The 24,744-nt window shown below is 41.6% G+C and overlaps 1 protein-coding gene and 1 long non-coding RNA gene across 2 annotated transcripts in view; one reads left to right on the top strand and one right to left on the bottom strand.

The window, feature by feature from the left end:
- Positions 1 to 24,744, top strand: part of LOC146789140 (uncharacterized) — a 197,345-nt gene that overhangs the window by 149,333 nt on the left and 23,268 nt on the right. The window lies entirely within an intron of this gene.
- LOC146789139 (uncharacterized) overlaps positions 16,451 to 24,744 on the bottom strand; it is a 512,431-nt gene continuing 504,137 nt past the window's right edge. Inside the window, exon 6 of the mRNA XM_085630715.1 lies at positions 16,451 to 16,791. Coding sequence (XP_085486841.1) covers positions 16,657 to 16,791 — 135 coding nt within the window. The 3' untranslated portion in view covers positions 16,451 to 16,656. The remainder of the gene's footprint in view (positions 16,792 to 24,744) is intronic.

Raw genomic sequence — 24,744 nt, 5'->3', positions numbered from 1 at the left:
CCCTGACGAGGCGTCAAAGCGCTTTACTCGGGGCAGCACACTGTAGATGTATAGAGTTAAGTACGCGTGACGACGAGTATTTACTGAACCAGGTGGGTAAACGTGCACACTTTCAAACACCGAATTTCTTCATCTAATTTTGAACAAAATTGTGTGTCTTTTGTTCATTTCTGAAGCATTAATCTACGAAATGTTACAATTGAAAGTTAACACGTGTTACATTTAATGTAGAAAGCATTAGCGGTGGTCGAGCCAACAAAACAACAGTGCGAGCCAGAACCTAGCTCAGGCTCTAGCTTGGTTCTAAGAGCTTGTGCACGAGCAGAGTCTTAAACACTTATTGTTTTGGTTACAGATTTGTGATTGTTTGTTAATGTATTTTGCAGATGCCGTTTATGCCATGCCTTTCCTTGGTTATTAAAGTGGAATGAGTGGCCTCCGGAAAGCCTTGCCACGGTCATCCAGAGCACTTTAACATCACTCCCTCTGTAGTGCAAGCTCACTTTAGCATTCCTGCTTCAATCTTTTTCATGGTTTATTCTATATGATAGTAACTTGTGGCCATGAACGACCCGGTTATTTGGCGTTATACCGAGCGTTAATGTGGTATGTTCCAGCAGAGCAGCTGATCCTCTCAGAACACCATTGCAAAGTTTAATATTCAATTTCACGCACAGAGTAAAATGAATGACATCATACTAGTGTTTTTGAATGTACTGTTTTCTCTCGACCGTTTTCTCTCTGCCGCACAAGTTAGTGCCCCTCAACGACTTAATATAGCGTAGTCCATTTAATCCATATTATCCGTATCTTGACCTAGCGACCGGTCTCTGTTTCAAAGTTTCAACAATGCATAGAAAATCCTTTGGGTTGGAGCATGTCCAGAAATTAAGTTCCCGTATCATTCCAGGTGTTGCTGGTGAACAGTTTAGTAACCGCAGAATGTTCTCCTACCTGTAATGCAGGTGGTTTTGAACTTTACTCGTCTTGGAGCAAAGAAGTAGAAGTACCAACCTTCATGGGCGCTTCATTTTTTCAGTGCACTCTGTGCCGCTCTTAATGTCCACATGCCATTCCCCATACCACCCCACCACCCCCACAACAGTGCATGCCTTCCCCCAATAGTTAACATTATTTTTTTTAATGAGCGCACCAATTCACCTTTTTAATTCATATTTCTTGTCATTTTGCATGTAGGATTAGCGCAGGAAAACAGAACGGAGAAACACAGAGAAACCTGATATGCAGGAATAAACATCTTGTTTCATAAAATACTGAATTTCGCAAATTTGTATTTCCAAGCTTTGTAACTAGCAGATTGTTACTATTGCTAAATGTAGTGGTGTTCAGTTTACTTAGGATGGACTGATTCTGTCCCCTTGGTGTTGGAATTTGTCCTTCAGCTCATTGTAGATGTCAGCAGCGATCCTGCCTGCCTATTGTATGTTTGTTAGCGTTAAACTCTTGTGTGTATTTTTGTGTGGGTTTTTTGCTTCTCCGTAAGCATCGATTCGACACAAATAGGGGTGAGGCAGCGGATTGCTGTGCTGCTTTTTTTCAGGCTTGGCCACGCATCTAACTTTTTGATATTCCAGTGGGAGTTCAGCCTGGCTGCTTTGACAAGTCTCAGTGTCATTAGGCTGTCAGTGTGAGTCTTCAGCTCCCCTCTGGCGCTCCGCATGACACATGATGAGAAGGGTGGGCCTTGCAATATAATTTTTTGCTAGTTGCATTGGTCTTCTATTTTCCTGACACACTTGTGCTTTTGTGTGTGTTGATGTCGACGTCAGCAGGAATTTGCGAAGAGTGCACCAGGGTTTTTACAGAAAAGTACTTCTATCCTGGCAGTGTACCTCAGAGTGTACCCGGTTCCAGCTGGCATTTAGAGTCTTTTGCAGTGTTAGTGTCAGGCGATAGGCACACTAGCTCAGTGATACTTTTTTTCTTAAAGATGGACCATGGGAAGGCTGATTAGGCCTTTCTGGGCTTCTAACTAGTCCTCCCCAGTCTATTATGCAGTGGATGCTCAACTCACTGAGCTGTTTTATTGGCCCTGGTAGTTGAACTCTGTTTTGTTAGCCCCCGTAGGCAAAATGGTAGACTCCTTGCCAGTGTCTGACCTGGTTGATTTTTGTTTTGTACACAAAATGAAAAGCGCATTGACAAAGCCAATAGCCATGCTTGCATTTTGAGGCCTGCTGAAGTGAAAAAGCGAGCATTTGCAATTCAGTAGGTCTCGCATTTACGCGAGTTTGAGCTATTGACATTGCAAATGACAATGCCTTATATTTTTGTTTTTGTTTTTAAAACCTAAATAAAAGGCATTGTTATTTACAATGCCAATAGCTTAAACTCGCGGAAATACGAGACCTATTGCATTGCAAATGCTTGTTTCTATTGGTAACAGTGTTTCACACAACTCACAACTACCAATTTCTCTGGTGGCATTTAACAGCAGTAAATGGTTCCTTAATCTGGTCATTTCAGTTTTTCAATCTGAGGATAAATAATTACAAAATATGGTCCATGGTGTAAAATGATATTGTGTGGTATAGAGGATGCAAATTTGCAGATTCCTTTAGATGGTGAGTCCGAAATCCCCTCTGGCTGATGAATTTTAAGTCAAGCAAAAAAGACACTAAGGCATCAAAGGTAGTCTTGAATGGTGTTGCAAAATGAACAATTTTCGAAGGTGTGATGGGTGTTATGAGTGTTTCCTTAGTGGTGCAACCTTTGTCAGATAGTTGGAGGCAAAGAAAGGTCTGATTTTGATGAATGAACTGGGCTATGAACAGAATTTTCCTTTCATAGTACAAATATTAGGTGCATTTTGGAAACAGGAGATGTCACATGCTCAATGGCTGATATTGAAAAAGTGATTTTATTGCATAAATAGGAAACTTAAGTTTGGGGCCATTTAGACCCTAAAGGGAGACGCCCAGACTTCCAGGTCATCGCCGACCATGACCTCTCCTCTCCTAGCAGAGGACTGGCAGTGATGTCTAGGCCTTCAGAGCAATCCCCGTCGCAGCAGGTGCTCTGAATGCTGTAGCCTTTGATGAGCAGGAGCCATGATTCTTGTGCTTCTAAGAAAATACTTTTGTTAAAATAAAACAAGGGCTCTGGTGCACATGACATTTTCTCCCTGTGTGTCACTGGTGAATTTTTCTGCCAGAGTCTAATATGCCTGGCACAGAGACCCCAGGCAGGGAAATTTATTGATGGTCTTACATCCTAAATATGGAAGGATGACTGTCACTATGGCACTAGACATCCTTTGCATTTGCCCACCTCTAAATGGAGATGTCTAACTGTGGTTAGGACCTGCTGAAATAAGACAGGGCTCACAAGCTGCCAACACTCAAACATTAACAGGTAAAGGGTGAGCCCAATATACCCTTGAGGGCCTAGGCGGATAAATTGATACAGTAAGGTTGCCAACAAGGGATTTTGTTTGTGATCACTCAGTTCTATTTCTTAGTGATTCATTTCAGAGGTGTATTTTAAACTAATTAAACACCAACAATAAATGTTGTCAATAAGCAATTTTTAAATAAAACGTACACACACGGGAATTCTTTTTTTGTGAATGAAACACAAATCTTTTTATATAAATCAGGGTAAGAAAGGAGTACAAAGGAACCATTGGTTACAAGCAATAGAACATGAAAGGCGGGTTAAATCAGATCCACATTTCATCAAACAACATCTATTTCCAATTAGTTATGACAAAGAATAATCTCATTGATGAGAAAAAATCAACTGCATTTGTCTAATGTTATGGAATTAGATGATGGAGTCGACGTTTCGGTCTTGGATGGCAGAAGTCCGTCAGACCATCTTCAGGACAGTTAATTATTGCATAGTAAGACCCCTATGTAAACATAATAAATACAATTACAATAATGACAACATGATTTTTATAGATTGTATCTAATACATATTAATTATGGACAACCCGTGTGTGAAGAGTAGTCTCTCTATTATGATTTATCAAACATATCTTAATATTGCTTTAAAGAAAATTAAAAATTAAACATTGGTCGTTGCCACATTCAGAAAAGATGAAGACCCATGCAGAAACAACCGTTCTAGCCATCGAACAATTATGGTCATGATTAAAAAAGTCTTATAAAACTTATTTTTACTTCATCTTCTATAGATGGTGAAATCTAAAACAAACATTTGTCTCGTGAAGATGAGAAAGAGTTGCTTACTTCGTGAGTTCAAGGAATCCCACGTAACTTATTTTTTGTTTGTTTTGTCGTTGTCAGGGCGTTTTAGTTGATATTGTAGCCTAGATTCAAAGTACACTGCATTTAGTATACATTATAAGAAATTCTTGATTAAAGAAGAGGTACTTGAAACAAATCATACCTATCAATTTATGAACTTTCTCAAACCGGGAGATTAAACGGGGGAAGTCCTTGCTCGTTCTTTTTTTTCAAGAGCTTTGTTCTAAAAGTAGAAAATATGAGCACCATTAGCTCATGGTTTGATTCTAGTTTAACTTGCTAAAAGAGATATCAGATGTTGCTAGAAATAAATCCCATACTTCGATAAACGATCTAATGCTCGGTGCTTGATAAATTCACTTACATAGTCAGTCATATGGCTACTTGGCTAAGTTCTTTTGAAATGTAACAACAGCGCTGATCTTAGTCTGGGTATTTCGTTCTTAAACAGAGCATTCTACCACTGCAGCACCCTGTTTATCATAGAGTAAATCTAGTGCATCGTAAGAGTCTCTTTTTTATGTCTAATCTGCGCTGTAGAGAGCCAAAGTATCAAAGAAAAATCATATATAGTGAGGTAAATCGGCCTCCGTTTCTGATTGTCATTCAAAAGCGCTGGGGTAAACCGATATTATGGACGCCAGATTACACTAGCAGTGGTTAGATGTATATTCAACCTGCCAGTTGCGGCGCAGACATCGTACTGAATAAAGCCGAAAGCATGTCAGTTTCGTGGAAAAGGCAGCCATCTTTGAATATCAAGATCCTAAGAGTACACACTGCCGCATGAAGATGATCATGTAGGCAGTGAGTGGCTTAAACCCAGACTGCGCAAATATCGCCCCTTGTTTGTCATTGTTTCAAATGGTGTAATAATTAATGTTAGACTAATGAAAACAATATATTGTGAAAATCTCGTCTATATGTCTATTCAAGTCTAATGGGTACGAAAGAACTCAGAGTCAAAAAGAGACCAAATGTATTGGAAATGGTCTACTTACATTTCTGGTTATCGTTCAAGCGCGAAAAAAGATCTGCCGAGGTCAGGAACGCCTAATTTAACTGGCAGTAGTTGGATGTTTTTAAAGCCTGTCAGTTAGGGGGCGGACCTCATTCTAATTGAAACCGGAAGTGTCATGGGTTCGTAAAGACGGCGGCCATCTTTAACTACCAAAATTCTACGGACACTTACTGATTGATGACCTTGTTCCCGTTTCTGTTACCCAGAGGTTTCACACAACTATAGAATTGTTGTGTGTTAAAGTGGTAGATACGGTTCCAATTAAAGAGAAAATAAACATAGGCACTATAATAGATCGTAGTGTGACTGCTTGATCAATAGAGTAGCACATCGCCCATTTTGAATTAACTTAGTTACAAAAACTTGTAATCTAACTGCAACAAGTATTAATTGTGGTCAACAAATGTTGCAAATGTCTGTATCGTTAAAAATACATAATAAACCAGTTGCTATTTGAAAACCGGCTTTTTTGAGTGTACAATACAAATTGACAAGCCATCTTGAAGAGGAGTAATCAATTGCGTTGCCCATTTGATGCATATACATATGTCAATCAGATAACATTTCAATGTTATACACAAATATAGCTGTATTAAACATAAATTATATCAATTAGGTATTGTACAAAGATGTATTTATGTCTACCAAAAATTATACCTATTGACATTTATATGTTCTGTGTATAAACAAATATTGATCGCCAAAACGACATGCAAATTCAGTATCTATATTGACAAATGGATTGACTGAGAAGCACATTTATATTGAACACAAATTAATGCAGTTTGTATTTTCATGTCCTATACATAATTGAATATTATGATTGTTGACCAAAAGGACATGTATAATAACCATTCATATCAACAAGTGGACTCAGAAATACACATTTGGGTCAAAAAAACTAATCAAGGATGTAATTCATGTCAACAGTCACAGAGTGTTTCTAGTCGAGAAAATGTTTCATTTCCTGAACAACTACATGGACATAAGACCTGTGTGTTATACAAGACAGGCTAATGAATGCCATTCTGTGGCTGAGTTCAGACCCTGTTTGATATTGTCAGTACGACAAATCCAGCGATTCTCTCTCATTGTGAGAATACAGTCAACGTTTGATTGTCTAATTGTGGGTTTCACTACCTCAATGACCCACCAGAGCATCTCTTTTTCAGTGTGTTTCATTCTGATATAGTGGTCCACCAATGGTGCATTTTCGACCTTGCATCTAATTCTTGACTGATGTTGCAAGATTCGCTTTTTCACCATTTGTGTAGTTTTGCCTATGTATTTCAAGCCACATGGGCATTGAATACAATAGACCACATTACTTGTGTTACAATTTGAAAAGCATTTTACTTTGAAGTTTTCACCATTCAACTGAAAGGATTTTAGATTAACCGTGCTTGCACAAGCTGTACAATTACTACATTTATAGTGACCAATGACCGGTGAAAGCTGTCGCATATTGTCAACTATATTCTGATCTTGAATTTTGTAGGCATGTACTAGTCGGTCCTTGAGATTGGAACCTCTTTTGAAAGAAAACAGTGGTTTCTTAGCTAATTCAGATAATGAAGCTAAAAGTGTCCAATGTTTCTTGACAATTTTTTTGATCTTATTTGTGGCTGTTCCAAAGGTGGTAACACAGACCAGTTGAGGTTGATCGTTTTTTTCTTTCACCTCCAATAAGGCATTTCGATCGTTGTACCAAGCCCTTTTAAGTGACTTTTTGAGAAGCTTGTTGGGATAGCCACGTGAATGTAGTTTTTGTTTAAGTCTCTTTGCTTCCAAGAAATAATCAGCCCTTCTGGAACAGTTCCTCCGGAGACGGAGGAACTGCCCAAAGGGGAGCCCATCCTTTAATGACTGCGGATGATGGCTCTCATATTTTAAGAGGGTGTTTCGCGCAGTCGGTTTTGTAAAAAGAGTGGTATAAAGTTTATTTTCCATGCCTACTCTGATCGAGATGCCAAAAAAATTCATTTGTTGGTTGCTACAGTCTAGTGTAAACTTCAGATTGGGGTTCCTTGAATTTATCCAGTCGTGAAACTCAGTTAATAGTTCTTTGGATCCTTTCCATATCAGGAAAACATCGTCAATATATCTAAGCCAACATTTTGTGCTGGCTTAGATATATTGACGATGTTTTCCTGATATGGAAAGGATCCAAAGAACTATTAACTGAGTTTCACGACTGGATAAATTCAAGGAACCCCAATCTGAAGTTTACACTAGACTGTAACAACCAACAAATGAATTTTTTGGACATCTCGATCAGAGTAGGCATGGAAAATAAACTTTATACCAATCTTTTTACAAAACCGACTGCGCGAAACACCCTCTTAAAATATGAGAGCCATCATCCGCAGTCATTAAAGGATGGGCTCCCCTTTGGGCAGTTCCTCCGTCTCCGGAGGAACTGTTCCAGAAGGGCTGATTATTTCTTGGAAGCAAAGAGACTTAAAGAAAAACTACATTCACGTGGCTATCCCAACAAGCTACTCAAAAAGTCACTTAAAAGGGCTTGGTACAACGATCGAAATGCTTTATTGGAGGTGAAAGAAAAAAACGATCAACCTCAACTGGTCTGTGTTACCACCTTTGGAACAGCCACAAATAAGATCAAAAAAATTGTCAAGAAACATTGGACACTTTTAGCTTCATTACCTGAATTAGCTAAGAAACCACTGTTTTCTTTCAAAAGAGGTTCCAATCTCAAGGACCGACTAGTACATGCCTACAAAATTCAAGATCAGAATATAGTTGACAATATGCGACAGCTTTCACCGGTCATTGGTCACTATAAATGTAGTAATTGTACAGCTTGTGCAAGCACGGTTAATCTAAAATCCTTTCAGTTGAATGGTGAAAACTTCAAAGTGAAATGCTTTTCAAATTGTAACACAAGTAATGTGGTCTATTGTATTCAATGCCCATGTGGCTTGAAATACATAGGCAAAACTACACAAATGGTGAAAAAGCGAATCTTGCAACATCAGTCAAGAATTAGATGCAAGGTCGAAAATGCACCATTGGTGGACCACTATATCAGAATGAAACACACTGAAAAAGAGATGCTCTGGTGGGTCATTGAGGTAGTGAAACCCACAATTAGACAATCAAACGTTGACTGTATTCTCACAATGAGAGAGAATCGCTGGATTTGTCGTACTGACAATATCAAACAGGGTCTGAACTCAGCCACAGAATGGCATTCATTAGCCTGTCTTGTATAACACACAGGTCTTATGTCCATGTAGTTGTTCAGGAAATGAAACATTTTCTCGACTAGAAACACTCTGTGACTGTTGACATGAATTACATCCTTGATTAGTTTTTTTGACCCAAATGTGTATTTCTGAGTCCACTTGTTGATATGAATGGTTATTATACATGTCCTTTTGGTCAACAATCATAATATTCAATTATGTATAGGACATGAAAATACAAACTGTATTAATTTGTGTTCAATATAAATGGGCTTCTCAGTCAATCCATTTGTCAATATAGATACTGAATTTGCATGTCGTTTTGGCGATCAATATTTGTTTATACACAGAACATATAAATGTCAATAGGTATAATTTTTGGTAGACATAAATACATCTTTGTACAATACCTAATTGATATAATTTATGTTTAATACAGCTATATTTGTGTATAACATTGAAATGTTATCTGATTGACATATGTATATGCATCAAATGGGCAACGCAATTGATTACTCCTCTTCAAGATGGCTTGTCAATTTGTATTGTCCACTCAAAAAAGCCGGTTTTCAAATAGCAACTGGTTTATTATGTATTTTTAACGATACAGACATTCGCAACATTTGTTGACCACAATTAATACTTGTTGCAGTTAGATTACAAGTTTTTGTAACTAAGTTAATTCAAAACGGCCGATGTGCTGCTCTATTGATCAAGCAGTCACACTACGATCTATTATAGTGCCTATGTTTATTTTCTCTTTAATTGGAACCGTATCTACCACTTTAATAAACAACAATTCTATAGTTGTGTGAAACCTCTGGGTAACAGAAACGGGAACAAGGTCATCAATCAGTAAGTGTCCGTAGAATTTTGGTAGTTAAAGATGGCCGCCGTCTTTACGAACCCATGACACTTCCGGTTTCAATTAGAATGAGGTCCGCCCCCTAACTGACAGGCTTTAAAAACATCCAACTACTGCCAGTTAAATTAGGCGTTCCTGACCTCGGCAGATCTTTTTTCGCGCTTGAACGATAACCAGAAATGTAAGTAGACCATTTCCAATACATTTGGTCTCTTTTTGACTCTGAGTTCTTTCGTACCCATTAGACTTGAATAGACATATAGACGAGATTTTCACAATATATTGTTTTCATTAGTCTAACATTAATTATTACACCATTTGAAACAATGACAAACAAGGGGCGATTTTTGCGCAGTCTGGGTTTAAGCCACTCACTGCCTACATGATCATCTTCATGCGGCAGTGTGTACTCTTAGGATCTTGATATTCAAAGATGGCTGCCTTTTCCACGAAACTGACATGCTTTCGGCTTTATTCAGTACGATGTCTGCGCCGCAACTGGCAGGTTGAATATACATCTAACCACTGCTAGTGTAATCTGGCGTCCATAATATCAGTTTACCCCAGCGCTTTTGAATGACAATCAGAAACGGAGGCCGATTTACCTCACTATATATGATTTTTCTTTGATACTTTGGCTCTCTACAGCGCAGATTAGACATAAAAAAGAGACTCTTACGATGCACTAGATTTACTCTATGATAAACAGGGTGCTGCAGTGGTAGAATGCTCTGTTTAAGAACGAAATACCCAGACTAAGATCAGCGCTGTTGTTACATTTCAAAAGAACTTAGCCAAGTAGCCATATGACTGACTATGTAAGTGAATTTATCAAGCACCGAGCATTAGATCGTTTATCGAAGTATGGGATTTATTTCTAGCAACATCTGATATCTCTTTTAGTAAGTTAAACTAGAATCAAACCATGAGCTAATGGTGCTCATATTTTCTACTTTTAGAACAAAGCTCTTGGAAAAAAAGAATGAGCAAGGACTTCCCCCATTTAATCTCCCGGTTTGAGAAAGTTCGTAAATTGATAGGTATGATTTGTTTCAAGTACCTCTTCTTTAATCAAGAATTTCTTATAATGTATACTAAATGCAGTGTACTTTGAATCTAGGCTACAATATCAACTAAAACGCCCTGACAATGACAAAACAAACAAAAAATAAGTTACGTGGGATTCCTTGAACTCACGAAGTAAGCAACTCTTTCTCATCTTCACGAGACAAATGTTTGTTTTAGATTTCACCATCTATAGAAGATGAAGTAAAAATAAGTTTTATAATACTTTTTTAATCATTACCATAATTGTTCGATGGCTAGAACGGTTGTTTCTGCATGGGTCTTCATCTTTTCTGAATGTGGCAACGACCAATGTTTAATTTTTAATTTTCTTTAAAGCAATATTAAGATATGTTTGATAAATCATAATAGAGAGACTACTCTTCACACACGGGTTGTCCATAATTAATATGTATTAGATACAATCTATAAAAATCATGTTGTCATTATTGTAATTGTATTTATTATGTTTACATAGGGGTCTTACTATGCAATAATTAACTGTCCTGAAGATGGTCTGACGGACTTCTGCCATCCAAGACCGAAACGTCGACTCCATCATCTAATTCCATAACATTAGACAAATGCAGTTGATTTTTTCTCATCAATGAGATTATTCTTTGTCATAACTAATTGGAAATAGATGTTGTTTGATGAAATGTGGATCTGATTTAACCCGCCTTTCATGTTCTATTGCTTGTAACCAATGGTTCCTTTGTACTCCTTTCTTACCCTGATTTATATAAAAAGATTTGTGTTTCATTCACAAAAAAAGAATTCCCGTGTGTGTACGTTTTATTTAAAAATTGCTTATTGACAACATTTATTGTTGGTGTTTAATTAGTTTAAAATACACCTCTGAAATGAATCACTAAGAAATAGAACTGAGTGATCACAAACAAAATCCCTTGTTGGCAACCTTACTGTATCAACACTCAAACATGACACAAGAGACTGAAGGGTTGTTGATGACAGGAGAGATGGTTGGTCAAGGGGGTAGTGAAGCACCCACTAAAACAACTTCAGTGGGGCTACCACTGGGCCACATTATATTGTTTGTTATGGCTCATATTAACTTTAATCTGTGACTACAGGTCACAAGACAGAAGTAGAAGTTAATCAATACTACAGGAAATAAAACACCATGTCATATCTCTGTGGCGAGTAGTTGGCAAAGGAATCAAACATAACAGAAAGAAAGAGAAATTATGAAAATGGCAAAGAAAAAATAAGTGAGATACAAGAAGAGTGAGGGCAGCGTGATAGAAGGAATGAGATACGAATGAAAAGAAGGAAAGAAAATGGAAAGAAGGAAGGAGAAGGTTAAAAGAGAAAAAGTAAGAAAGAAGCAAGGAAAAGTTGAAGAATGAAGATAAGGATGAGAAGGAGGGTGACTAAAAGAAAATAAGTAAAGAACAAAGAAATAAAGAACAAAAATGGAAAGATGCAAAGAAATAAGTAAAACACAAAATAGAGTTAAATAATGTAACAAAGAAAAGAAATATAGAAAGAATAAATGAGAGACCAAAGGAAGTATGAAGGACAATGAAGGGAAGGACAAATCAGAGAAAAATAAAAAGGATGACATAGGAGACAGAAAAGGAACAAAGAGGGGAGGAGAAATAACACGAGGATAATGAGAAGATGAAAAATAAATATATAAAAAGATGGGGAAGAGTGAGGTGGGGCATCATGCTCCGCCGTGCTTCATGTCGTTCATATGCTTTAGGTGCAGTGGGCCCATGCTCACTTTAAAGAGGTTTGCAAGGAGATGCTGGATGGTATTTGGTGCAGAGTTGCTGGTGGGTGGACTCTTGTGACTGACACTGCAGTATTCACCCTCTTCAGCATGTTTCCTCTGTCTATTATTTTGCTGGTGGGTTACTTTGTGGTGGCGACCCGCAAATGCAAAGCACTTTCAGGCAATCAAAGGCACTGTACAGCACGTGAGAAATCAAGTAGTGACAGCTACGAAGGTCCCTAATGTAGTACCCCGTTGCAATCCTTTACAGAGCACAACACTGCACCACTCACGTACATGTCGCTGCTAAAGTGGTGGAACAGAGGCACTGCGTTACCCTGACTTGCTTCCCTACACCGTCCAAGGAGCACCTCATTCACATGTCCTTCAACTTGCTACACCTTGTGGTGATCAGGCGGTCCTCTTCAGGCAACACCATCAGTAGTGACTGCTACAAAAACCAAGTGGTGGGGCAGTGCGGGGGGGATATGCTACAAAAAGGACTTATCTGCTGCTGCTGGAGTCCAGCTTCTTCCACAATCGCGTGCTGCAGAGGTTCCAAGGCTCCCAACCCAATCCAGACACTGCTCTCATGCATGAGAGCAGCGCCAGGACTGGTCTGAGAGGGTAGGACTGACGCTTGCTCAGAGACTGGGAGCCTGTGCCTTTTCTCCCACCTGACTGTACAATACAGCTGGGTTGGAGAAATGTAAGTGCACATGTTGGTTTGGCCATCCTAAAATGGCTGGCCAAATGGACATGTGCAACTCTCCTCCCATCTGCTCAGCCTGCATTCGTCATAGACGATGTCCCGCACCACCCTAGATTCGGGCCACTAGACTCAGCCAGGGAAAAATAAAATGATAATATATCGTTTTACTATAATTTTTGTAAAATCTTCTGGCTCTGAGAAGTGGAGCGACACTCCTCCGCCATAATGGAACATCAAAATCATCTCCTACGCCGACGACACCCAACTGAAACTCTCCCTCACCAAAGACCCATCCACCGCCAAAATCAACCTCCAGGACGGAATGAAAGATGTCGAGAATGGATGAAGCACAGCCGTCTGAAACTCAACTCGGACAAGACGGAGGTCCTCATTCTCGGACAATCCCCATCCGCCTGGGACGACTCCTAGCGGCCCGCAACGCTGGGCACCGCACCGACACCCACGGACCACGCGCGCAACCTGGGATTCATCCTGGACTCCTCCCTCACGATGACCAAGTAAGTCAACGCAGTCTCATCCTCATGTTTCAACACCCTGCGCATGCTCCGAAAGATTTTCCAGTGGATCCCCACCGAAACCAGAAAGACGGTCACCCAGGCCCTCGTCACCAGCCGACTGGACTATGGGAACGCCCTTTACGCAGGAACCACAGCCAAACTTCATAAACGTCTTCAGAGCATACAGAACGCCTCTGCACAACATCCCTCGCCACAGCCACATATCCGCCCACCTGAGAAACCTGCACTGGCTCCCCGTCAACAAGAGGATCACGTTCAGGCTGCTCACCCACGCACACAAAGCGCTCCACAACATGGGCCCCGAATACCTCAACAACCGCCTCTCGCTCTACACACCCACCCGCCAGCTCCGCTCCACCAGCCTCGCCCTCGCCACCGTCCCATGGATTCGCAGAACCACCACCGGAGGAAGATCGTTCTCCTACCTGGCAGCCAAGACATGGAACTCCCTCCCCGCACACCTACGACTAACCCAGGACCATCTCACCTTTAGGAAACACCTCAAGACCTGGTTATTCGACCAACAGCAGCACCCCCCCTCCCTTCAACGCCTTGAGACCCTCACGGGTGAGTAGCGCTCTCTACAAATGTACTGATTGATTGATTGAATGGATGAGCGGTCCCTGAACACCATAACTGACGTGAATGCAAATACGATCAGAGCCCTTCCTTAAAACTTGAGAACTCCAGTTCTTTCTCCAGAGATAAGTAGAAGGCGATGTGTACAAGGACTTTTTTGTTACACCCTCCCCCCCCCCCTCCAATGAAGTAATTCAACTTCTAGTTCTTTTCAACCAAAAGTAACAATCAGGGGAGAACTACACCAAAAAACATAAATAAACACATTTAAGTTCAAATAAACCTACAATATATAATCCACCGAATAGCCCAACTAAACCATCCATAAAAACTACCTAACAATATACCGTGGTTGGCTTTCTCTACTCTACTTTGTGCTTGCCTCCAGCCACATCCTTGTGCATCATTGCCACAACTTCCAAATAACTAGTCATATAAAGATTTATTTTCTTGCCTAAAATTCTATCTATTGGAATATGACATCTCTGATTTTACCTGAAATCTCCTGGGGGATTCTACTTTTTTCATGGTGTTCCATTAGAACCACCATCTGAGGGTCTTAGCAAGTTTCTGAGGGGAGGTTTATCTGGATCTAAATGCTTTCTACTAAATGGATAACACTTCACGGATGTATGTCGTTACAACGCACACTTTTACAACGCATGCACTTACAACGCATTTTTTACAACGCACAATCCATTACAACGCATGACATTACAACGCAGGACACTACAACGCATTTTTAAAAACTACCTTTACAACGCATTTCCATTACAACGCATACTACCTTTACAACGCATACCATTACAACGCATAATATTAAATTGCATTTAAGGTAAGTATTAGATAGTATAGGGGTAAAAATTACTATTCTAACTCCAGGGGGTGCAACAGTAGGGTAAGTGTTGGATAGTATAGGGGTAAAAATTACTATTCTAACTCCAGGGGGTGCAACAGTAGGGTAAGTGTTGGATAGTATAGGGGTAAAAATTACTATTCTAACTCCAGGGGGTGCAACAGTAGGGTAAGTGTTGGATAGTATAGGGGTAAAAATTACTATTCTAACTCCAGGGGGTGCAACAGTAGGGTAAGTGTTGGATAGTATAGGGGTAAAAATTACTATTCTAACTCCAGGGGGTGCAACAGTAGGGTAAGTGTTGGATAGTATAGGGGTAAAAATTACTATTCTAACTCCAGGGGGTGCAACAGTAGGGTAAGTGTTGGATAGTATAGGGGTAAAAATTACTATTCTAACTCCAGGGGGTGCAAGAGTAGAGTAAGTGTTGGATAGTATAGGGGTAAAAATTACTATTCTAACTCCAGGGGGTGCAACAGTAGGGTAAGTGTTGGATAGTATAGGGGTAAAAATTACTATTCTAACTCCAGGGGGTGCAACAGTAGGGTAAGTGTTGGATAGTATAGGGGTAAAAATTACTATTCTAACTCCAGGGGGTGCAACAGTAGGGTAAGTGTTGGATAGTATAGGGGTAAAAATTACTATTCTAACTCCAGGGGGTGCAAGAGTAGAGTAAGTGTTGGATAGTATAGGGGTAAAAATTACTATTCTAACTCCAGGGGGTGCAACAGTAGGGTAAGTGTTGGATAGTATAGGGGTAAAAATTACTATTCTAACTCCAGGGGGTGCAACAGTAGGGTAAGTGTTGGATAGTATAGGGGTAAAAATTACTATTCTAACTCCAGGGGGTGCAACAGTAGGGTAAGTGTTGGATAGTATAGGGGTAAAAATTACTATTCTAACTCCAGGGGGTGCAACAGTAGGGTAAGTGTTGGATAGTATAGGGGTAAAAATTACTATTCTAACTCCAGGGGGTGCAACAGTAGGGTAAGTGTTGGATAGTATAGGGGTAAAAATTACTATTCTAACTCCAGGGGGTGCAACAGTAGGGTAAGTGTTGGATAGTATAGGGGTAAAAATTACTATTCTAACTCCAGGGGGTGCAACAGTAGAGTAAGTGTTGGATAGTATAGGGGTAAAAATTACTATTCTAACTCCAGGGGGTGCAACAGTAGGGTAAGTGTTGGATAGTATAGGGGTAAAAATTACTATTCTAACTCCAGGGGGTGCAACAGTAGGGTAAGTGTTGGATAGTATAGGGGTAAAAATTACTATTCTAACTCCAGGGGGTGCAACAGTAGGGTAAGTATTGGATAGTATAGGGGTAAAAATTACTATATTATGCGTTGTAATGGTATGCGTTGTAATGGCAGTATGCGTTGTAATGGAATGCGTTGTAAAGGTAGTTTTTAAAAATGCGTTGTAGTGTCATGCGTTGTAATGTCATGCGTTGTAATGGATTGTGCGTCGTAAAAAATGCGTTGTAAGTGTAGTGCGTTGTAAAAGTTGCGTTGTAAAGGTTGTTCCCCACACTTCACACCACAGAGTTCTCAAAAAGTCATTGAACAATTACTCTTAACTTTTCCAAAGTGCACATAACAACAAAGTCTTGTTTCTGTTGTCCCTGGTTCTCTTAGCTTTATTTTTTGTCTTTTTCTATGCCCAACTGCCGAAGGGGCCATGGAAAGAGAGGAAATGTTAAAAGGCACTGGAAGGTGAGGAGCAAAAGGCCACTCTCAGAAGTGTCAAGGACTGGCAAAGGAACAGCAGTTCAAGTGAGGGGTCCTTGCACCCTGGTGGCCTGCTTCGAATACGAAGCTTGGTGCTGGTGGTGCTACAGGTTGACGCTCAGCCAGTCCAGGAGCGTCTCTCGGGCTTTCTTTTCCGCTTGGTGGTACTTCAGCACTGCTTGAAGAAGAGATCCCACCGTACGTTCCTTCTCAGCTGCTACAGTTGCCACCTCGGGGAGCTGTGGGGGATACGAGAGATGGGGGTTACCAGGAATGCTCCATTTTGCAGTATTTTACACCTCATTTTACAGTATAGAATCATTCAGACATGGACTCTGGCCTTTGGTGATCAGTCCCAGGCCTCTCTGGGCTGCTCCTTTCCTCATATTCAAAGGAACAACTCAGTCTCCAGCCCTAGCTTTACTTACCTAGTCTGACTGTATTCTTTTTTTTGGGGTGCAGTGCTTTGCAAAGCCACAAAGGGGACAAGACATAGCTGTGGAGGCTCACCTGAGCTGTGAGTTGATAACTAAGTCAAACGACATTTCATTGCAAAGATAAAAATACATGCCTCAAGATGTAGTGTCATGCCAATTACATTTTGAATTTGCAACAAAAAGACATCATTGGCCTTTCTTCAGACATAAAAGGAATGGCTGTTCGTCTCCACTTCTCGTAAAAACTCTACCATTAAAGCGGTCGTTAATATGTAAGAAAATAAGTGCCGGGGCTCTGGTCTAGGAGGCAGCTTGCATCAGCCCATTTCTCCTGTTTAGCAAAGCCTAAAATAAAACACTATTAACCATGAAATTGGGGAGAGGATGTGGTGTAATGGCCAGAGCTATTGACTTCAGAGCTGGGAAACCAGATTCGAGTCTCAGCTTGAGCCTAACATCCTGTGATTCTGGGCAAATCACTTCATCTCCCCAGTGTCTCCCATAAATGAACGTGTCCTTAACTGGTGCTCATGAAAAGCGCTGGTGTTCATAATCAAGTGCCGGTGCTGAGCACCGGAAACCACTGGCTCAAATTAAGCACTGCATTAAACCTGTACTTTTCCAGAGCATCCGCCACTCCTGCCCAGCCCAAATTCAGAGAAGCCACAACACAGAATCATTCATTCTCTGGAGCAACCATGGCAGCCTGGAGCTCCTTACCTCACAAGGTCAGAGCTCGCCCTCTTCACAGTCTTCTGCAGGCAATTCAACGCTCACCTTTTTAGGCAATTTATAACCTCCAGCTCAATTTGACTCTATGTCATTCTGTAACCATCGGACTAAATCTATATATCCTATGCATTGTTTTCCCCTCTCTATATTTAATGTAATCCTCATTTATTGAAACTTGGTTGAGCTGAAAAGCGCCCTCATACCATTTTGATACAAATGCATTTAGAATTTAGAATAATAGATGGGAAACAGTGAATAACAGGGATGTTTTAAAGCAGGGATTCTAAGAGGTCTATTTGAAGTCACTCGGAACCCCAAGGTAAAAATGTCCCCTCAATTAACTTTTTACCCATCTATATTTATATGTTATGTAAGATCCCCAATAGCATGTGCTCCAGCTTTTAGCTGCTACACAGAAGCAGAGAAGTAATGGGGGAGCCATGCAGAACATGGCCTCTCCTCCATGCCATTCTTAACCCGTCCCCACCACCTTCCCTGCTTTGGTTCCTCCTCCTGCAGCTGTGCTTTCTGCTTCCAATCCAAGCAGTGAGGCAGCGCTGCGCAGCCTGCTCCGAGAGACCTGTCAGTCTGCCCCTGAAGTCCTTTATGACATCACAACAGTGGGCGCCCAGTTTTGTTATCGCTGTTGGTACGTCATAGCAGCGATTTACCAGATTTAGCATCTGGTATAAAGGATAAAGGTTCTCTATGAGAGTCATACATAACAAATAAATAACATTGATGTGGGAGAGAATGTAGCGTAGTGGCCAAAGCTGCAAGCTAGGGAACCAGGATCAAGTCTGCGCCAGCTCAACATCCTGTGATCCTGTGCAAATCATGAAATGTCCCCGTGACTAAGGGCCTAAAAAATATAAACAAAAATGAATGTGTCCTTTTTAGGTCTCGCGCCTAGCATTGCAGTGCAGAGCACTGCTCGCACAGTGAGAGACCTCATGTAGGGGGTTCTGAAAGCTGACCACACACTTGTGCGTGTGCTTTTGTTTTCGTCAGCTGCTATTGGCTTTTGCATGCGTCTTTGTAAAAAAGGTAGCACGCCATTGGTGAAAGGCGTGTGCATGTCCCAGCTTCTTTAGAAATGTAACCACCCATTTCCCAGTGGTGTCTGTTATGCTCAACAGCAGCATCTGAGACCTAATACTAAACATGTGTTTCTAATTAGCGCGCGTTCGCTTTGCTGCTGCGCTCTCTCGCCCCTGCTCCTCTGTGGTGCACGCGCACTACTGGTTTCGATTCCGTGCTTTTTCTTCAGGTTGCATGACGACAGCCGCACTGCACAACAATATTGTCGTTTGTTTGGAGGAATGCTTTAAACCCTAATCCCTTTCAGCGCGCCGTACAACATTAAAATGGCGCCTCTGCCTCATCTCGGTTCTTTCTTGTTTTAACTTGAGATTAAGTTTTGGAGCTCAGACCATTCAATATTATTTTTCGGGTTATCCATGGAAGCATTTAGATGTTAATCTTCGAACGTTTTTCATGTTGTAAGCTTCTTTTTCTATGTGCCTTAACCTGACTGAACGTTATGCTTGCTTTGCATGCGAATGCTTAAATTCCGCCACGATCAATCCTCCTCCTTCCTGTTAGCCCCGTTTAGCACTTCATGCACGGCTGAGCCCTTTTAAATAAAACCCGGCCTCTGGTCACGTGCTCGCTTCCTTTCCTGGCGGCTCGCGCTCGCTCTCACGCAGTATCTCGTAACTGTCACCAGTGACCAGGAAGTTGCAGCAGTGAGCGGTGCAGGGCTGGCTGTGTCAGCCGCTTGCAGCCTCTCCTCAGAGCGGCTTCGGGGGATGTCCGGCTAGCGGCATACTTGCTTTTCTTTTGGTGAAACGGGCACCCTAGTGGGGAGTTGTGCTGCTTTTCTCGCTAGACCCGGCAGCCTGCTTTCTGTGAGTACACGGGGCAAGGGCCATAAGAGCGGTGAAGAAAGTTTGGGTGTTTAGAATTGTAGGCGGGGTGGGGGGTGCAGGGGTTACGTCCTGTTTCCGATTCCTGGCATTTGAGTTCTGGTTGTTTCTAGTACCCTGGAAGGATGACTGATGCTTTTAAGTCTTGAGACATGAGCTTCTTCCAGGCCAGTTATTTCCTTTAGCAACAATATGCATTCTGGGACTGGAGAGGCAGTTTCATGTGTTTTCAACCAGGTGTTGTCTAACACGGTTTTACAGTATTGACTACCATTTGAACAAGCAATGGCAAAGGCAATAAATAGGTTTCGCCTATGCGAGATCGATTGACTTTGTCAATGTTTTTAGGCACGTTGTACAGCTGCGCGGTGTAGTATGGTAAAGTTATGTATATAGTTTATGTTATTTATTATGGTACAGGTATGTATACAGCTATGTTACTGTATTATTCACTGTGTACAGTTTTGCATGTATGGCGTCATTGCATCCTGGAAGGAGAATGTAGGATGGATTCTCTGTTCACGGGGACATCAGTCTTGTCCTAGATGCTGAGATGACCAGAGCTTCCTTTCCTCTGCTCCTCCGTCATGGGTTGTATGGAATGGAAATTAACGTTCCTATTTCCTCAGCAACAATTGTTCGTCTCTTATTTCCACCCTACCACACAGGGGCTTCAGGACAACATGGCTTAAAGTAAAGAAAATAATAGCGGTATGAGGTGGCCAATGCTGGTTGCATCACAACTCTTTTTTCCCCTTATACGTTAAGGCATGTTGCACAGCAACAAGCGCTGCTGTGCAACTGTGCAACAGGTGTAAAAAAAAAGTATTTGCAATGCAATAGGGCTCGCATTTATGAGAGATTAAGCTATTGGCATTGTAAATGACAATGCCTTTTATTTATGTTTTAAAAACCAACACGTAAATAAAAGCCATTGCCATTTACAATGACAATAGCTCAAACTCTCACAACTGCGAGACCTATTGCATTGCAAATGCTTGTTTAATGTAACTAGTGGTCATGTAAAGCGATCCAATATCTTCAGGTCGAGTTTGCACTATATAAAACTGAAAATAAATAAATACATAGTCTGCAGTACTCCGGGCCTGTGGAGTATGTAGTCTTTTCATCTTCCTGGCTAATGTTGAGCTTGCCTCCTGCAGGTGCTCTGTTTACACAGATGGACAATACAGGAAGAAATAACCCCTCCCTGGCCAGCTAATAAATAATGCATTTTTTGAAGTTCTCCAAAATCTGCAAAAAGAACCCGTTTCTGGAGGTGCTAATCAGCCCCTACCTAGAGCCGAGCATGATTCTTGGATTTGGAGGTGTCTGCTGAATTGCCAGCAGATAATGTTTTGCTGCCTCAGGTCATTATTATCTCCTTTCATCATAAAAAATTGTGTAATATATGCTAGTACCAGTGGTACAGCTCAGAAACAATTCTTGAAATTACTATTTAAATAAAAGAGACAGACAAAAGAATGATTGTAAGATATTAAGCCGAAATGATGTCTTACATATGGGAATAGATGAATATAATAATGTTTCAGACTTTACTAAGCGTAAACGATTAGTGGCACAGAGATGTAGGTGCAAGGGCACGAGACAGCATTGGTGGAACACACTTATCAACTTAGACTCTTAAGTTTGAGGCACGTTTATTCAATTCTATGGGGCATATGTACAAGCCCCTATCGCCACTGGAACATCAGTTTTTGTGACGTTCCCGTGGCGATAGGGGCCTTGCCTTATGTGCAAGGCAGTGTTAAGCCACTTAACGTGGCTTAACGCTGCCTTGTACATAAGGCACCCTTTCACGCTATGTTTAGCATGAAAGGGGCGTGTAGTGGGTGTTGTGGTGGCCGTTCCACTGCAACACCCATTGTATTTGATGCTGCCCCCTATGTACAAGGGTGGCATACGTAGGAGGCAGCGCCAAAATTAAGCCCAGGAAAATCCTGGTCTTAAGTTAGCGAAACGAGGAGAAATGCATTATTTCTCCTCATTTTTGCTTTTTCCATCTGTGCTGCCTTGAGCAGCCCAGATGGAAAAAACAAAATGCCATGGTTTATTTATGTACAGGAAGGTGTCCCTTCCTATACAAAAACGAACTTTTTAAAACGAACCTTTTAAAAAAAAATACCATTTTGTAACTTTCATGTGTGCTGCATGAAGCAGCACCCATGAAAGTGACAGAATTGCATTTTAGGATTGTGTATGTGCAGGAAGGGACACCTTCCTACACATAAACAAGCCTTCCCTGCACACAGACACCCTTGTGCAAGGGTGTCTGCGTTCGCCATCGCAGGGGAAACGCAAGGCTGCACCACATTCTTGTAAATATGGTGCAGCCTTGCGTTTCCAAAGTGGCGAAGCGTGTCGTTAAGTCCAGGAGGCTAACGACACGCTCCGCCACTTCATTGCACATATCCCCCATGTTCTTTATTTTGGAGCGTTTCTATAATTAATGACCAGATTTTCGTATTCCTAAAGTTTGATGTTGTCTTGCATTGTATAATACTTTTGTGGCAGTTCATAGTACAGCTGATCACCACCATCAAATCTTGGAAGCGTGTTGGATCCTCCCACGATTTAGCATTGAGGAGTCCCGCGATATCCATAGAAAAGCAGATCGCTATGTGATGGCCTGGGTCGATGACTAGAGATGAGTCTATGGTGCCACTAATGTAAATTGATACTTGTATAGCACACTACTCACCCGCAAGGGTCTCAAGGCGCTTGTACGAATACCGCTGTGGAACCCATCCTGGCTTTCCCTGTGAGACGTCCACTCCTGGGCACCCCCAAGGTGGAGGCCAGGCATCCTTAGCGTTGTGGGGGCCGTTGTGGAGATTAAGCAAGCTATTGCCCAGAGTTGCAGAGTGGGACTCCATGATTGGAATGGCACCAAGGCGAGAATTATCAGGTCCGTGGAATTTTTTTTTTTGAGCCCAAGACCCGCCGAGGCGGGGAATTGAACCCTGGTCCCGGGCTAGACCTCTGCAACAGGGTCTGCCACTCTAATCATTGAGCCACACTTCTCCACCTGGTCTACATACCTGGCCTGTTGGAGATTGTCCACAAGCCTCCACCCTAACAGATTGAGAAAGTGGTCAGACCAAAACAACGCCTGGGGTTCTTTAACCAAGATGGGGAGGTTACATAAAATGCAATCAGTAGTAGGTCCTGCTTGGTGGGTGTGAGAAGGCACAACTTGGGCCAAATTGAGAGAGGCCAGCCTATCTATCAGGAAAGACACCACACTGTCCATTGGTCTATATGCCTCAGAGTGAACTCCCCTTGATGTGTGAAATAGGTGTACTGCACCGTCTAATGAGCCAGCACAAGATCCAGTTAGTAAATAAACTGTCTGGTACAACTTGGAGGATGCTAAATCAAGATACCTGCTAGGGAAACTGAGCAGATACATAGACACAGAAGTCTAAAGTCTCTGCTACTAATAATTCAGGAAATTGAAAGGTAGAACAACCTATCCCCTGCTTATATGCACTCGCCACACCCTCACCCCGTCCGTTGGCGCTGTGCATTTGCACCAGGGAATCGGGATAGCCACTGCAATATCAGGCGCAACTGAAAGCCAGGTTTCCATCATAAAGAGAACATCTAGCCTAGCATTGCTCATAAGGCCATATATGTTGAGCGCATGCACATGCAGGAAGCAGACTTTCACTAACATTGCTGGAATGATTGGGACAAGAGGCTGTGTGTTACAGTGACTGAAATCCCCACCTGTCTTCTGCTCCAAACAGTTCACAAGAAACCTCCTTAAAGCACATGTCCACTTCAACCCTACCTGGACACAACAGCGGAGGCCTGAGGGTCAATAGTTTCTGTGCAGTATAAGTGGAATGGGGTTGAGCTAGGCCCTCACTGGCAGCAGAACAGAAGTGGATAGGCGCAGATGGGCTTGCCTTTGGAGCACCAGTGGCACGCCTGCGGCATGGTCCTTCTTAAGTAAGGAGAGTTCCTCAAAATCCTCAGGCACCCAGAGCTCTAACTTCTCAAAATGGCGCCTTTAGTCAACAAGGAGTAAAAATGGCTACCGCACCTCTACTAACAGAAACCAAAAGCAAGGTGAGCGATCCCCAATGACTTGCCAAAACGCTCACCCATAATGAACAACTAAGTTCCCTAGGGAACACTGATTTCCCTCCTAGGTAAATCATAGAGTGCCTGATGTAAAAATAGAGAAAATTAGGGCACAAGGAAAAACTACAAAACCTGATCACAGCAATGGATAAAACCAGAATAAAAATTTTAAAGCATTGGAACCTCTCATCAAATCAAAAGAAGTGAAATTTAAATTGGTAACACCAAAATCTAAGTGTGTCCGTGGTCCTTCTTAAATAAGGAGAGTTTATTAAACTCATCAGGAGACTAGAGCACTAACTTCCCAAAATGGCCCCTTTAGTCAACCACGAGGAAAAAAAACACAAGCAAGAAGACAGATCTCCAATGACTTGCCCCATTGTACAACTAAGTTTCCCCCAGAGCAGTAAATTCCCTTCTAGGCAGTATGCAGGTGCAGAAAAGTTAATAGAGTGCCCGAGGTAAACATAAAAAAATGAGGGCATACAGAAAAACCGGTGACATGGATGGGTTATTGCCTTTCCCGCTTCACTTTGGAAGCACTAGAGCTACATCCTAGCATTGCAGTTGCCTGAGACTTATGTTGGCATCTGTGTGACAGGAATGTGTGTCAGTGCACACCAGAGCTCTGTGGGTGGACTGTTATCCAGTCAGAGTCTTGCACTGACTGAAGGAGCATGAGAAAGATCTACCTTCTTCTGATGCGGTGGAGTGAGCCACATGGCTGGGCTGGTCCAGCATAGGATCTCCCCACCCAAGTCAATCCCTAAAGGTGAAGCTTGCCACAATTGACTTAAAGCTGCAAAGTGAAGAGTTAATCCCTCTGTGAACACTTACAGGAGACATTGACTATGAACCACTGATCATTTAAATGAACCGCTCCCTAGGTGAACTGCTCCTTTTTTGTGCAATTCGTCAGGTTGTGCATATGTGTACTGAAGTTAAAGCAAGTTCTGGCAGCAATCTATGCTTAGCCATATCG

Source organism: Triturus cristatus, chromosome 10, assembly GCF_964204655.1.
Source record: "Triturus cristatus chromosome 10, aTriCri1.1, whole genome shotgun sequence".
NCBI lineage: Eukaryota > Metazoa > Chordata > Amphibia > Caudata > Salamandridae > Triturus > Triturus cristatus.
The sequence above is the reverse complement of the archived record's forward strand: the minus strand, read 5'-3'. Positions and strand labels throughout refer to the sequence as shown.